The sequence below is a fragment of the Leptomonas pyrrhocoris genome (assembly GCF_001293395.1).
Source record: "Leptomonas pyrrhocoris isolate H10 chromosome Unknown, whole genome shotgun sequence".
NCBI classification, from domain to species: Eukaryota; Euglenozoa; class Kinetoplastea; order Trypanosomatida; family Trypanosomatidae; genus Leptomonas; species Leptomonas pyrrhocoris.
In genome coordinates, this window is record NW_015438361.1 from 936,643 (window position 1) to 952,760 (window position 16,118).

Here is a 16,118-nt window from a genome sequence, read left to right on the forward strand (position 1 = left end):
CTGCACTTGACTTTACTCTGTCGCCTGAAACACCCACCCACACACATACACATACACGCGCATGCGATAGTTGTGGCATCGCGTGACACACGGCCAACACCAACAGCAGCGTAGATCAACTGTGATCGCCTCTCTTGCTGTTTTCATTGTTTCTGTTACTGTTCTTCAAAGGTGCGATTCTTTTTTCGCGTCTGCCGCATTCTTATTATTTGGGTGCACCCGATCCCTTGGCTTCTTCTTTGTTCTTCCGCAACATCCTCTCTACTCGTGGGCGTTGTGCTGTCCGCTTTCATACTAGTGGGCCTAGGCGGAGCGAACTGCAGCGGTCACTGTCCGTGCGGCACGCAGTAAAGCCGCTATTCTGTGGCTCTTTGCTTTTCCTGCTCACCACGTGACAACTTTTGCGGGTGAATTCACCTCTTCTTAATCCTTTAACTAAATATATATTTTTTCTCCTTTTGTAAAACATGGCGGAGGGTCCTATTCGCACAGAGGAGGCACGCGACCTGACGCGGGTGGAGCGGGTGGGCGCCCACTCGCACATCCGCGGCCTCGGCCTCGATGACACCTTAGAGGCACGCCTGTCGAGCCAGGGAATGGTCGGCCAGACCCAGGCTCGCCGCGCGGCGGGTGTGGTCGTGCAGATGGTGAAGGAAGGCAAGATTGCGGGCCGCTGCGTGATGCTGGCCGGTGGGCCCGGCTCCGGTAAGACGGCCATCGCGATGGCCATGGCGCAGTCATTGGGGCCGGAAACGCCCTTCACGATGATCGCGGGGAGTGAGATTTTCTCGCTGGAGATGTCCAAGACGGAAGCCCTCACACAAGCCTTTCGCCGCAGCATCGGCGTCCGCATTAAGGAGGAGACAGAGATGATCGAGGGGGAGGTGGTGGAGGTGACGATTGAGCGGCCGTCGACGAACCCGGCTGAGGCGCACCAGCGCACCGGGCAGCTCGTGCTCAAGACTTCCGACATGGAGTCGACCTTCGACCTCGGGCAGAAGATGATTGAGAGCCTGCAGAAGGAGAAGGTGCAGGTCGGCGACGTCATCACGATTGACAAGGCGACGGGACGCATTAGCAAGCTGGGCCGCAGCTTCGTTCACAGCAAAGACTTTGACGCGATGTCCGCCAACACGCGCTTCGTGCAGACCCCGGAGGGGGAGCTGTCGAAGCGGAAGGAGGTGGTGCACACCGTGACGCTGCACGAGGTGGACGTCATCAACTCCCGCCAGCAGGGCTTTCTCGCCCTCTTCGCCGGCGACACCGGCGAGATCAAGCCGGAGGTGCGGGAGCAGATCGATCAACGGGTGGCGGAGTGGCGCGAGGAGGGCAAAGGCGAGATCGTGCCGGGCGTCCTCTTCATCGACGAAGTCCACATGCTGGACATTGAGTGCTTCTCGTGGCTCAACCGCGCGTTAGAGAGCTCCTTGGCCCCAGTCGTGATTGTGGCCTCCAACCGCGGCATCTCGCGCATTCGAGGCACGCAGTACCGTGCCCCACACGGCATCCCCATTGATCTTCTCGATCGCATGATCATCATCACGACGAGCGCCTACACGGACGAGGAGCTGGGCAAGATCATCAACATCCGCTGCGAGGAGGAGGACGTCGAGCTGAGCGAGGACGCCTTCGCGCTGCTGACGGTGCTGGGCAAGACCACCTCGCTCCGCTACGTGCTCCAGCTCATCACAACGGCGAACATGGTGGCCCAGAAGCGCAAGTCTTCAACCGTCGGGGTGGAGGACATTAAGAAGGTGTACTTCCTCTTCATTGACCTCCGTCGCAGTGTGGAGCTGTTGCACGAGCACGAGCAGGACTTTCTGTTTGGCGAGGAGGACGCGCACGTGGAGAACTCGACGCGGCAGCGCGTGGAGGGCGAGGGCGAAAACCGAAATGAGGAGGAAGTGCGGTGATGAGGTAGATGAGGGCTGTGAGGAAAAATAAAAATCGAATGGCAACTTGGAGTGGGCTCGACATCCCTCCCAAGCTAACCGTCGCCGCGGACGCGATCGCCTACGAAGGCGTTTTCGCCCGTCTGCGCTTTTTCCTTTCGCTTTTCCTATATTTCTCTGTATGCGTTCTACGTGTTGGTGCTCGAAGGTGCAAATATCTGCGAAAACAGAGGGGTGCTTTTGCACGGCAGTAGTAACGGAGCAGCCGGCGCCAGATAAGGATTTAGCAGGTGCTTGAGTGTGACGTTGACAAGATAAAGCAATGTGTGTGCTGTGCTTAAAAATGGATTTGTGCTCCGTTTTTTTTTTCTTCTTCTTCTTAAACGATGTATTTAGTTGTGGTGAGTTTTTCCGGGGTTGCGGTGGTCGCCACTTCCAAGCAGTGACCTGCTGGAAATCCGGCAGCGTTGTTAATTAAGGATAAAGAATAAAACGAACCAACCAACGGATGATGGCGCCGTCCGTGCGACAGACGTCTTCTCTCGTTTCGTTCCTGCGCTGTTTAGCTGTGTAGACTGCCATTTCCTCCTCTTTTTTTTTTCTCCGCAGAGCGATGTGACGACCGCGTTTGGGGACGCAACTGCGCTGAAGAACAAAACTTTGCGTTTCACAGAAAGAGTATCGTTCTCACCTGGTCTTGATGCAGGCGCGCTGACTTGAAGCTTCTTACGCCGCTACTGTAGTCGTTCATGCATGTGTGTGTGTGTCTGTATGTTCCTCTCAACTCTTTCTCCTATTGATCTGCCTCGCCTTTGATTCTGTTATTCTAGCTCTCTGTTTGTCGTTGTTAATGGTGGGTGCCGGGCATGACGAGAGCGTGAGTTTCAATGATGGTTTGAGGTGCGCTTCGTCTCCCCTTGCAGACGCTGGCACTTTCTGTGCACTTGCCATCTTGGCGGCACTTCCATCAAAAGCGTGAAAGCCGAAGAGCGAAGAAAAGAAAAACAATTGAAAAAACACATCGAATCAAAAAAGAAACGGTTCTGCCTCCCCGCAGGCAGGCGAGAAGGTTTTATCTGACTTCCCGTTCGATTCATACCGTTAAAGCTGTCTCTTCTGCATGCGAGATGCGGGCTGGTTTTCGTGTTCGCGGTCTTCACTGGTCTCCAATTTGCGGAATGCGACGCGTTGCTCGATGGGGCCGGCATCCGTGCGACGCCTCGGCGGCGTGTCCGCTCCCGCGTTTCTTTCCGCGCCGTAGAGTAAGCACACGTGATGGCCCAGCGTCATTCCCCAGCACCACGAAACCACCGCTCGCTTCTCGTCAAGATCGTTTACACGTCGTCTGCAACGCCATCTACCGCAGCGCCACCGCACGCGAGGCCCTTCGCCAGGCCATTCACGAACCGTCGCACGAAAACGCCCTTCGCCTGCTGGGTGAGTTCGAGGGAGACGCCGGGGTGTGGCGCGATGCGGCGTGGGCGGCCGCCTTCGACGCGGCAGCACCGCAGCTCTCCGCGCAAATTCGTCTTGTTTTGACGCGCGTCACGCAGTGGCACACGGTGCGGAAGGCCCCGACGAAGGTGGCGATGCACGCGCCATGGGAATGGTACCCGCAGGCGCGTCTCACACGACGCACGTTCATTTTCCACCACGGCCCGACCAACAGCGGCAAGACGCACGCCGCCCTCGAGGCGATGATGGCGGCGCGGAGCGGGGTGTACTGCGCCCCGCTGAAGGCGCTGGCTGCACAGGTGTGGCACCGCGTGAATGACCGCGTACCGTGCGACCTCCTCATCGGCGACGAGCGCGTGTTTGGTGGGGCCGCCGAGCACGTCTCCTGCACGGTGGAGATGACCCCAATCGATCTCACGGTGGACGTCGCGGTGATCGACGAGGTGCAGATGCTCGCCGACCGCGACCGCGGCTGGGCGTGGACACGGGCCCTGCTAGGCATCCCGGCCCGCGAGGTGCACCTCTGCGGGGAGAAGCGTGCGTTGCCGCTGGTGCAGCGTCTGCTCCACGCGACGCATGAGCGGCAACGTCTTGCGTGTGTGGAGCACACCCGGCTCGTGCCGTTGACTGTGTCGCCAAGCCTTTCCGGGTCGCTGCGGGAGACTGTCGAAAACGGAGACTGCTTTGTGTGTTTCTCGAAGAAGAAGGTGCTCGACATGCGTGACCGACTGAATCGAATCCCAGGCGTGACGAGCTCTGCGATTTACGGGGCGATGCCATTCCAGGTCCGAGAAGCGGAGGCGGCACGCTTCAACCGCGGTGTCGCCGCCTACGTTCGACAAACCTCGGACACAGCCGCTGCGAACTGCACGGCAGCAGGTGCGCGTACACCGAAGCACGCATTGGTGTCGACCGATGCGATTGCCTACGGCCTCAACATGAACATCGAGCGAATGATCTTCACCGCGCTGCGCAAGTTTGACGGCACGGCGATGGTGGACGTGCCTGCCGCGACGGTTCAGCAAATTGCCGGGCGGTCTGGCCGATTTGGTCGCGCCCGACAACACGACGTGGGCCGGTGCACGGTCATGGACGAGCGGGATATGCGCCGGTTCCAAGAAGCCATGACCGCCACGCTGCCACCGCTGGAAAAGGCAGGGCTGCTGCCGACGGCGGACATACTGCAGCTGTATGTGGAGCTGGAAAGCACGCGTGCCCGCAAAAACGGCGAGGAGATGAACGACTCCTTTTCCGATTTGATGTCTAAGTTTGCCGCGACGTGCATGGCATCGTCGCTTTTCTTCGCCTGTGCGATGGAGCGGTCGCTGCTGCGGATTGCGAAGCTGCTGGAGCCCGTTCGAGACCTCGCCCTTGTGGACCGTATCGTCTTCTGCTACTTGCCACTCAGCGACGACAGCCCGGAGGCGCTGCAGCTGGTTGTGGCGTACGCCGAGGACCACGCCAAAGAGATCCCCGTGCGTCTTCGGATCGATGCAGCGTGCGACGCGTTGCTGCAGCGCCTTCGGCAATCAAAAAACGAAGACGGTCATCATCACGGCACCGCACGGCCTCCATCGCCGCCGTCGTCGTCGTCCGTGCCGCAACGTAGGGAGGATGTGGCGCAGCTCGAGCGCATGTTTCGCCTTGCGGAGATGTACTGCTGGCTATCGTGGAGGTTTGGCAAAACGTTCCTTGACCGGGAGAAAGGGCTTGCACTGAAGGCGTCCATCGCTGACGCCCTCACACGCCTGAACGGCAATTAGGTGCTTTTCGAGTGGCTGCAGACGAAACGCCATGGCTGGTGTGCATTGAAAGCGTTGAAAGGTTCATTTTCACCTGAAATGAAACAAATAATCGGGTGCTTCTCACAATATTCACTCTCAAATACATATGTCCACCAACGGGTGTAAACCGGCAAAGGTTGAGGAGAGTAAGCGAAAAGTACAGCGCAGCGGATTGCAGTAGAGTGATTCCACACCAACACACCATCCAGCAACGCGTTGAGTTCAACATGAATTCCTTTCGTCATGAAAAAATGAAAATTGCCGTTTTTGCTTTGCTGCTTTCGTCGTCTTGAAGATTTCAGGTGGACGTGGCTTCCGTTCTCCCGCCTGCTCAACTGGTCTCTCCTGCAAACTTCAAAGCAACTCTCGCCTGCATCATCTTTTTTTCTTCGTCTTTTTGCGTTTATTTAACGCCGTGCGACACTGCAATTCTGCATTTCTTTTTTTCCCAGCTGCTTTTCATCGCCTTCGTTGGACGTCAGCACGTTTGTTGGCACACGCGCACTGAAAGCGGAACGCAGGTAGCAGTCCCTTCCTCTCTCTCTTTTGTCGTATCGGTTTTGCCTTGGGCACGACGAGTTCGCATTCTTTTCTTCTTTTTTTTTTCCATCTCTGGAGGCTAAAAACGGCCACGGTGAAGTGAGTTTTTTTTTGTTCTCCCCGAACAAGAAACTCCTTGCATTATTTAATTGAAGTACCGAACGAGGTAACTCTCCTCACTAGTTTCAAATAGCAATCACGACGCCGCCCTCCCGCCGCCGATCCTCGCGGACCCCTCCTTACAGCGTCGCTTCCGCCGTCGCGTGTTGTCGTAGCGTACACGTGCGAGCCTATGGAACGATGAAGCAGTGGGTCCAGCAGCTGTTCACGAAGCCGGCCAAAGATCGCTCGTCCGAGACGCGCATCATCGAACTCAACGACCCACACGGCGGAACGCAGTACTGCGACAACCGCATCTGCAGCTCGAAATACAACATTTTCACTTTCCTGCCGCTGAACTTGTATGAGCAGTTCCACCGTCCCATTAACATCTACTTTCTGACTGTTGCCGCCCTGCAGTTTATCCCGTCGGTGGCCCCTGTGAGCCCCTTGACCACCATCTTCCCCATCACCACCGCCTTCTTGATTAACGCGGTGAAGGAGGGCGTCGATGACCTGCGACGACATCGCCAGGACGTTGAGGTGAATGAGCGGCTTTACCAACGCGTGAGGCCCGGCACGCTGCAGCTGGAGGAGGTGGCCAGCGCGGACATCCGCGTTGGCGACCTGCTGCTCCTGCACCCTTTTGAGGTGGTCCCCAGCGACGTTGTCGTTCTCTTGACGTCGCACGACGGCGGCGGCGCGTACATCACGACCGAGTCGCTGGACGGCGAAACGGGATCGAAGCAGCGCTTTGCCCTGCTCCACCACGTCTTCAAGTACACCTCGAATACCCCCTCTCCCGTGGCGTCACTGCCGCACCCGTCTGGGCTGAACGGCGGGGCGTCACCCGACGCTGCTGTAGCCGCTGCCGCAACAAGTCACGCCACGTCGGCACTACCGGGCAAACCCACCGACAATCCGCCGCGGGACGTGCGGAGCTGCTGCGCGACGGCAGAGGAGCACCAACTGCACTGCCTCCGCTACGCTCTCTCCACCCGCTTCGCGCTGAGCTCGGAAGGGCCGAACTCGCACCTGCACTCCTACCACGGCGCTGCAACGATACGCGTGCCGCAGTCGTCGCCGGTGAGCTGGCGCGATCGGACTCTCCCAGCCCCCAACGCGGACGCTGGTCATCATGACGGCTCTGTTGATGCTTCCGTTGACGCCCTGCATGTTGCTGACGGCGTAGACGCGGCGGAGATCTCGCCCATCGTGACGGTCTCACACAACTTATCCCCCCTCCCCTCCGAAGCGGCGCTCGACGAGGGCTTTCCGCGACCGCTGCCGATGCCGTTGATGTCATCGATGACCCTTCGCCGCTCGGGGCACGCGTCGCCGACGATGATGGCAAACTCGCGCTGCAGCAACGACGAGCACAGCCGACTGCTGGCCGCGAATAACTCGCCGGGCGAGGTCGCCCCCTCCACGTCGACGCGCTCTGCGTTTGACTCTGCCGCGCCGGTGGCGGACGCCGTAGAGTACTTCGACGGCCCGGAGCAGACCCTGTCGGTGAACATCGACAACGTGATTTACGCCTCCAGCCGCACCGGCAACACGCACTTCATCATCGCGCTTGTCGTCTTCACCGGGCGTGAGACGAAGACGAGCATGACGCGCAACGTGCCGCCGACCAAGTGGGCCACCATCGACCACCTCTTTAACTACCTGGCGATGTTCATCTTCGCGGTGCAGGTCGTCTTGGTCGCGACGTGCGCCTTCTTCTCCTGCACGCGGCTGCGGAAGCACGCCTCGCTCTGGTACCTCGGCGGCGACGCCGACCCGGTGGACTTCAGCGAGTACTTCCCGATCCTGCCACTGCGCTATCTCATGATGCTCTCCCCGATGGTGCCGCTGTCCTTCAAGGTCATGGTGGAAATATCGAAGGCCTACGTCAGCTACGTCATCCGGTGGGACGAGGACATCAAGACAAGTGAGGAGTCCGCGTCCGTCAACAACTCCGCCCTCGCCGAGGAGCTGGGACAGGTAGAGTACGTGCTGTCCGACAAGACGGGCACGCTGACGGCGAACACCATGACGTTTAGCGCGTTGGCCACGGCGACGGACGCGGTCTTCTCGAGCACCTACGACTCCGTCGGCGCCGGTAGCGGTGGCGGAGGCAGTGACGACGAGCAGCCGCTGTGTGAGGTTGGAAAAACAATCAAGGCTGGCCTCGCCGCCGGGTGCGTGGAGGATTACTATCTAATGCTGACAATGGTGTTCTGCAACACTATCGAGCGCACGCTGTCGCCACGCTTCAGCGGTGCGGGTGGCGTCCACACTCGCAGCAGCAGCTACGGCAGCGCCACCCGCTCGACCGCCTCGGAGGCGGCGTCGCCGTCGCCGAGTCGGTGGATGTCCGCCTCCCCGGACGAGGTGGCTCTCGTCGACGGCGCGGATCAGTGCGGCTTTCCGCTGCGCCACCGCAGCCGCAGCCACGCGACGGTGGCCCTGTGGGGTGACTCGGGGACGTCGCTGGAGGTGGAGCTGGTCTACACCCTTCCATTCAGCTCCGATCGTGGAATGATGAGCGTGCTGCTGCGCTGCCCGGATGTGCCTGGAATGGCGTTCAACGCGGCGCGTTCTACCGGCAAAGGAAGCGCGTCGTCTGGATTCACGTACGTGTTGCTGATCAAAGGCGCAGATGAAAAGGTGTTGCCGCGCTGCACGGACAAATACAGCAGCACGCACCTGGAGGACATTACGAACCGACTGGCGCGCTTCTCCCGCCGCGGCCTGCGCACGCTCGTGTACGGCTACCGCTTTCTGTCAGAGGAGGAAGCGAAGGAGGCGCTGCGCCGTTTCGAGACGGTGAAGACAAGTTTTGCTGCCGCCGCCACCCGCGAGGCCGAGCTGCAGCGCATCTACGCCCTCCTCGAGCACGACTTCACCTACTGCGGCATCACTGCCGTGAAGGACGAGTTGCAGGAGGGCGTCGCGCAGACGCTGGCCCAGCTGCGCCACGCGAACATTCGCGTCTGGATGCTGACGGGCGACAAGACGGAGACGGCGAAGCAGACGGCGGTGGCCTGCGGGCTGCTGACCTCCGAGGACCGCGTCGTCACGTTGACCCCGCCGAATGAGGACCTCCTCACCGCGACGGAGCACCTTGCCTACGTGTCGGTGCGGCTCGGGGAAATAATGCAGCTGCTCGCCGAGGAGGGCACGCAGGACCGCAAGACGGTGACGCGGTGGCAGAAGCTGAAGGAGTGGTCGCGGCGCTTCTTTTGGCGGTCGTCGGGGTTGTGCGACTTCGTGCACGAGTTCACGCGGCCCGCGACGTGCGAGCGGATTCGGCCGGTCGACCACCCTCTTGTCACGCAGCCCCTCAGCCTGATTGAGGCGCAGAGTGGTCCGGTGAGCAAAGTGGTGCTGGACGCGGTGCCAGCCGTGTGCGGCGCCGTGCGTCGTCGTCCCGGCCTGTACTTCGGCTCTGCTTTCACGGCGTCGGGGAACTACAACACGTGCGGGCTGAAGCGGGGGTACTGCGTTGCCCTGTCGGGCAAGACGCTGCGACTCCTCGAAGCCGAGGACGTCGCTTCCCACGGGCACAGCGCGGTCGTGCGTCTCTTCCGCGGCTGCCTGCTGCAGGCCCGCTCCGTCGTCTGCAGCCGCACGGCGCCGTCGCTAAAGTCGTACGTCGTGGACTTGGTGAAGCGCTCGGGCCACATCACCCTGGCCATCGGCGACGGCGGCAACGATGTGCCGATGCTGCAGGCGGCACACGTCGGTGTGGGCATCAAAGGCCTCGAGGGCAGCCAGGCGAAGCTGGCGTCGGACTTCGCCATTGGGCAGTTCCGCTTCTTATCGAAGCTCATTCTGGTCCACGGGCACACGGCGTATCAGCGGACGGCGATGATCGTGCAGCAGAGCTTCTGGAAGACGGTCCTCATTGCGTGGGTGCAGGTGCTGTACAACATCTCCACCGACTTCTCGGGGGTGTCGTACTGGGACTCGCTGAGCCTCACCCTGTACAACGCGATCCCCACCGTACCGGTAACGTTCCTGTGCGTCATGGACATGCCGCTCTCGCAGTGGATTCTGCGCACGACGCCGCAGCTGTACAGCATGTCGCAACGCGGTCGCTACATGAGCGCCACCACCTTCTACGGCTACATTGCCCGCGCATTTCTGCATGGGACAATGGTCTACTACCTGTCCATGGGCCTGCAGAGCGGCAGCGGTGCGTTGGTCTCGAATGGGTGGGTGCTGGACCGCGGCGGCGACTTCTACGCCGTCTACATCGCCGTCGTCACGATACACACGTATACGGTGTGCACCGAGTCGCATGCCATCACCATCGCCCACTGGAACTGCTTTCTCTTTTCCGTGTACTCGTGCTTTATCAGCTTTTGGATTTACGCGCGGGTGCCAACGTCGCCGAACGGCACGTTCTCGGTGCTGCTCACGAGCCCATCCTTCTACCTCGCCTACGTCGGCCTTACGGTGGCCGTGTGCGCTTCGCTCGCCATTTACGCGATGGCGAAGGTGATGTGGTTCCCTGACGCGCTGCAGTTCCAGCGGCTGCTGATGGTGCACCTTGGCGAGCGGAGCTGGCTGCGGCGCAGTGTGCCGGTGCGGGTGCTTCGCACCTTTTTCCAGGACGACAATCCATCGCACTTTTGGAAGTCGATCTCGCCGTACCACGCGCTGAAGTACTACCCGCCCCCCAAGCTGAGCTTCTTCGTCAACGAGGACGTGGGCGAAGACGAGGCATAGCGAACGCGCATGTATGAAGGCACTCGATGTTAAAAGAAGGGAAAGAGAGAAACAGAAGGAATGCAATGACACACTTTGAAGCTGTTGCGGAACGGCAATATATATATATGACAGTATATGTACGATGCCGTACGAGCAAGAAAAACTGTAAATGCTGCCAACGCGCGGCATTTGTGGCGACACCAAGAAAGAGGTTAACAGTGCATTGGCGAAGCAGTTGTCTCCTCTATTTTCCCTCTACTTGCAGTCTTCCGGTTGGTGCAACGAAGCATCTAACATCATCACTGGTGCAAGCTAAAAAAAAGCAACGACGAAGAAGGTTTTTGGTTTTCTGGTCACTTTGCAAATCAGAATATTCCTCCCCTTTTCCATGTTGTGTTATAGTTTTTCATTCTCACTTTAAAGCGGGTCGTGGCATGCGAACCCCGCAAGCTATCAGATTTTGCGTTGGCTGAAGAGCCCTCCCTTTTTCTCTAAAGAAGGTGCACCGTTTTCATTTTCCCTTATCTTTTTTTTTTCTTCGCGTCTTTGGTGCGTATCTTTGTTGCTCCGATTTTTTTTTCCTTTCCGTCATGTGATGAGGCAAGTAAATGCGTTTTCTTTCCTTTTTATCTTCTTATTTAAAGTGAGCTGCTACGACACTTTCCCGCCCCCGCTGCTGCATCGTAAGGGCTTTTCTGTGGTTACTTTTTTGGGCAGTGGCAGCATTATTGATCTCGTACTCAGCCCCGATCATGCCCAACTACTTCGTTTACGGTCTCGCTTCCTTTTTTTGAGAATAACTGGACCTCTTTTTGCAACTACTTTTGCTTCGCTACTGTGCTATACAAGGATGAATTATAAAATTATTAACAGCTACCCTTTCTGAGGTTCAGAGACTTTGCATCCCGCGCGGTTTTCTTGGAACTCTTTTACCTTTAAACCAACCGCGTGTGCGCGGGGAAGGATGCCGAGATCGAGCAGGCTGTTTGCGCGGAGACGGGGCGCGTTGATGCCTATTGTACGTTTCTCTTGTACCTCTTCGCGACTCGCTGATCATCCTTGCTTCTGCCGTCAGTGTAGCACAAGTGCGAAGAACGTAGCGTTCATGTAGCATCTCAACTCTTTCTTTCCCTCTGTCTTGTGCTTTCTACCCCGTATACTTACAAACCCACCTGAAGACTTCTTTTATTTTTGGGCTTCAACAAGGCACTCGAAATACCCACGTTGAACACCAAAGACATTTTATGTACCCGCCCTTCCCGCCAACGCCTTGTCAGCCGATGCGCAAGTAGCGCCTTACCCAAGACCCGCTCCTCCGCATATTCCACACGGGAGAAAAGAAGGAGACACCCACTTCAACGACGCGAAAGGCTCGCGCTGAGCCAGTGTGTTGGTGGATCACCGCCTCATACTCTGCTTCCTGTGCATCTCCCCCAAAAAGTGAAGAAAAGGCCCGAAAACGGATGCACCGAACTCGGAGCGGGTTTCTGATCGCGTTCTCACAGCGCAGGCTGGGCAGCCGCTGGTGGTTGAGTCCTGCGTTGTCCCCAACAACGAGCGCCGTCCCCTCCGCCTCCGTCACGCTGTCGAGGGAAGGCGGTGACGTGCTCCCCGACGCCGTCGTTGACGCATGGCTGAGGTGGAGGAGACAGCAGGGTAGTGGTGGTGCTGCCTACAGCTCGGTTGCCCTTTCGAGAAGCGTGGCGGACGTGCTGTCACGCATTCCTATCTCCGAACTGGGTGAAGCACACGGCACGATTACAGAAGAGACAGACTCTGAAGTTGCGGAAGACAATTGCAAACGCAGCCCCGTAACGTCCGCGGCTGCAAGTGTCGGCGCGCTTGTCGACTCGCTGCACCTTGCGACGTGGGGAGGCAAACACGTCCCTTGCCCATCTACACCAACGGAAGTGGTTTTTGCTCAGCTGCGCATTTTTGCCCCACTGTTTCTTCAGCTCGATGCTGCAACGGAGCATCTTGCCGTGCTCGCGGCGTACTGCGACGAGGCGATGGAGGGCAACGCCGAAAAGGGTTCGACTGCTGCAAGTCTGTACATGCAGCGGGTATTGCGACAGGTGCGCGTGTCGTGGCAGCCGTGGGTGACGTCAGCGCAGAGGGAGCGTCTGCTTGCGGGTGTTACCTCTTTCACTGCTTCTCACTATGGGCCGGGCTCTTTTCAGAAGGGTATGGAGACGCAGCGACGACCGTCTTCTGCGACTTCAACGTGTGACGGCGTTGGAAGCTCAAACGGAGTGCCCAACGGGTTTTTTGTCTCCCTCCAGAAAACACATGAAACCGACCAGGAACGCAGCTGGCGCATCTTGCTAGAGAGCGTGCCAACCTTTTATGTGTCGGCTGACCTCGTACGAGAAGATGTGCTGCGCAGGTATCCATCCGACGGAGCGCGTCTCTGGCACCTGTGGACGCGTACGGCGTCTACAGCAGCCGAACGAGCTGCTGCTGTTGCTGTTGACGGGCATCCTGTGAGTCCCTCAAATGGAGCGCAAACCGACTTCGGTGATTCTAGTACTGATGCACCGTGCCTTGAAGTAACGGCGGATGGGCGCGCCGTACGCGTGCCCTCGAAGGAGGTGTGCCTTCAGTTTGGCTGCCCAGCACGTCTTATTTTCAGCACTCAGCCGGGCACCTGTGCGATGCCGCGGGAGCGCTACTCGCTTGTGCAGAACGTTCGTTACGGCCCACAGCTAATGCACTACGCCTCTTGGTTGCTCGCTACCACAGTTCCAACAGCGGCGGCGAATCTCAGCGACATTCGACGCGTCTTTGATGTACAAAGGTGTAGAAAGGAGGGTGATGAGCAGCCAGAGGCGTCCACGGCGGAAGCAGTCGTTCAGCAGAGCTCCGACATCTCTCCGCCGTTCTCAGTTTGTAGAACTTTTTTCCCTTGCATGGAGGTTCTGCTGGACCATCCAGATCTGGCCTTTGCCCTTCAGATCCATGATCCCGCGCGTGACCTTGTTTGCGCGGGGCTTCCGCCTCCGTCGCCGCGGCCAGGTGTGCGTCGGCATGACAGCACCGATAACTCGCTTCATGTTCAATTACATCCTGCCTTTGCACACGAACTCCGGGGAGCAGCGGATGTGGTGTTGAACGTACTGCGGCAGGCACAGAGAGCATGTAACGCTGCCGCAGTGTGCGTTACCGCGGCTGCTTCTCATCTTGTGCCCGCCTCTGTCGCCGTTCATGTACGAAGCAGTCCTACCGACGTGGTGCCACCATCCCTTGCGTCGTTTCTGCGCTGCAAAATTTCTGCTGGGGCCAGCGACGTTGCAGCAGCAACGGCAGAAGAAGAGGAGAAGAGACATTTTCGCGGGAACGTCGTGTGTGTTTCTTGTGTCGATCGCAGCGCAGGGACGCCCTTGTCCACGAGTAGTGCCGGGCAGGAGCTGCTTCTGGCCTTTGCGTGTGTGTCAACTCGTGTGGATGTCGTTGTGATTACTGCGCCGTGCGTTTCGGCGCTGCTCACACGTCTTTCTGCCGCAGGACAAACGAGCCAGGCTGACGCATCATCAGCATTTTCATCACCGGAAGAACAAACGGAAGAGGCACCGTGTGGGGTGGATGCGCTTGCGCGTCTTCTCTGCCACGACTCGGTGGCCAAAGTTGTCCCCTCTCGCTTCTACGGCAACGCGCGGCGCGGTGGGCTGGCACGGTTGTTTGGCGTCTTACAGGACTCGGTGATTACGCTCTGCCCGCTCCAGCACGTGGCCTGCTACGCTGGAATTCCGATGGGAGAGTTGATGGCAAAGGACGACGAAGAGGGAGACCTTTTGTTGGCGGCGACAGTCAATCAGCGACACGATGTGCGCATAGAGGTGACGCCTGATCAGATCACACATGAGGTTGTGGGTGAGGCCGAAAGAGACTCCATAATGAAAGCAGTCCACGACGCAGCGAGTTTGGCTGTCGCAGCGCTGCTGCTGTGTCGCGACCGGCACCGAGAACAACAGCTGCACTGCCCTCGCGTTACACCTCCTCACGCCCATTCGCTCTTGAGGGGCACAGAGAGCCACCTGTCTTTGACGGACTTGCTGAGGAGGTGGGCCGGCTCGACGCGTGCGATGCACGACCACAGTGTTGCCGTGCGTTTGTCGCGCTACACGCGTTGGCTGAGCGGCCTCACGAGCACGCTGGGCGGTTCTTGTTGGGAGATCGACTTGGCGCAGAGCACGCGTCAATCAGGTGAGTCCCTCTCTCCGGCAGCCGCACGAGCGCTGCTGCGGGAACTCATCGCAACCTATGGTCCGGAGCCACTCCCGCCGATTCATTGGAGGTCTACGCTTCTCTCTGACACAGATGCGAGCAGGTGTGCGGAAGTGAATGGGTTGGAGACGGGCACTCCTGTGCTGGCGGCTGCAGCTGCTACTCCTGACTCCTCAATCACAACCGAAGACGTTTTGTTGCCGGCCAAGGACATCGATACACCGCAGCTAACGGAATGTGATGAGCACCTCTCTTTTGATGCTACGCTCTACGACGCCTTGCTGCGAGATGCAGCCGAGGTCACGCAAAGTGCGGGTGCGTCTCCATGGCCACCACCACCACCACCACCACCGTCTGCGGCGGATGCTGGTGTCCTTGCTGTCGCTACTGAAATAGAGACATCGTCAAGCGAAAAGGGTCAACAGAGTGCCGCCCCTATCTCTGTTTCACCTCCAGCTCAAGCAACAACTGCAGATACCGGTGCGAGTGCTTCGCACGAGCAGGACACGCTTCAGTTTTATTTGACGACCGTCTTGGGCAGCGACGCAGCGGCTGCCGCTGCCAGCGTGACCCAGCGAACACCGGCCACCTCAGCCCCCCGAGAGAGAGTAGAACATTCAAATCAACCGGCGATGGTGATGACTGCTCCAGCCGCCGGTCCAACAGCTGCGCCGTCGCCTCCAGCCACGCCGATTGACATCGCTGATCGGACTAAATTACCCCTCGGCTTTCTGTTCGGCCCCCGCAAATCGTTTCCATCGCCGGACAAGAATACCGCCGCCGTTGCTGGCGGTCGCTCTGGGTTCATACCGATGCAGCAGCAAACGCCTCTGCAAGGTGCTTCGTGGCCTTCAAACCTCCCGCAAGAGCGTCCGCGGCTGCAACCGGGGCGGCAACTTTGCTGCAATGAAAGGTACAACGCTCCCCCGACAGCCCCCCTGCGGGGCCTTACTTCTTCTTTCTACTTACCCACAGTCTCCTCTGCTCCTCCGATGCGGAGTAGCGCAACGAATGTGGCACGGTTCGACCCCTTTGCGCCGTGGAGTGCGGGAGCTGGCGGAAACACAAATGAAGCAGTGAGCGCATCTGCGAGTGCGGATTCTGCTTTTCCTCCTCCACCGTTGCCTCCTCCACCGCCTCCGATGCCGGCGGCGACGGCTTCCGTTGCGTCAACCCCGACAGCCCCGTCGGGGTGCGCCACGGACCTCACAGCCGATTTTCTCGGCCGGGTGTCCGATGCGGAGCGGCTGCGCTTGGCGTCGCTGATCGTGGACATCTTGCGAGGCAGCCCAAGTCCTCCGTCAGCGCCGCCACGCTAGTGGAAGAGATCAGCTCCTGCAAGAGAATTGTAAAGAGCGAGAGAGGGGGAAGGGAGTAGAGTCGTGCTTTCGCACTCCGGTTGCAGTAGTCGACGAGTAACGCC

The 16,118-nt window shown here is 58.9% G+C and overlaps 4 protein-coding genes across 4 annotated transcripts; all 4 read left to right on the forward strand.

Moving 5' to 3' along the window:
- Positions 1-68: 68 nt before the first annotated feature.
- Positions 69-1,913, forward strand: ABB37_03423 (putative ATP-dependent DNA helicase; the record flags this gene model as incomplete). Its single annotated transcript, XM_015800765.1, has 1 exon — positions 69-1,913. The coding sequence occupies exon 1, from the start codon at positions 468-470 to the stop codon at positions 1,911-1,913; it is 1,446 nt and encodes a 481-aa protein (XP_015660772.1). The 5' UTR covers positions 69-467.
- Positions 1,914-2,720: 807 nt separating this feature from the next.
- On the forward strand, positions 2,721-5,110 carry ABB37_03424 (putative RNA helicase putativemitochondrial; the record flags this gene model as incomplete). The annotated part of the gene is made up of 1 exon (XM_015800766.1): positions 2,721-5,110. The coding sequence occupies exon 1, from the start codon at positions 3,071-3,073 to the stop codon at positions 5,108-5,110; it is 2,040 nt and encodes a 679-aa protein (XP_015660773.1). The 5' UTR covers positions 2,721-3,070.
- An 861-nt stretch (positions 5,111-5,971) lies between these two features.
- On the forward strand, positions 5,972-10,489 carry ABB37_03425 (phospholipid-transporting ATPase-like protein; the record flags this gene model as incomplete). The annotated part of the gene is made up of 1 exon (XM_015800767.1): positions 5,972-10,489. One exon carries the CDS (start codon positions 5,972-5,974, stop codon positions 10,487-10,489), a length of 4,518 nt encoding a protein of 1,505 aa, XP_015660774.1.
- A 1,445-nt stretch (positions 10,490-11,934) lies between these two features.
- On the forward strand, positions 11,935-16,014 carry ABB37_03426 (hypothetical protein; the record flags this gene model as incomplete). The annotated part of the gene is made up of 1 exon (XM_015800768.1): positions 11,935-16,014. One exon carries the CDS (start codon positions 11,935-11,937, stop codon positions 16,012-16,014), a length of 4,080 nt encoding a protein of 1,359 aa, XP_015660775.1.
- Positions 16,015-16,118: the final 104 nt, after the last annotated feature.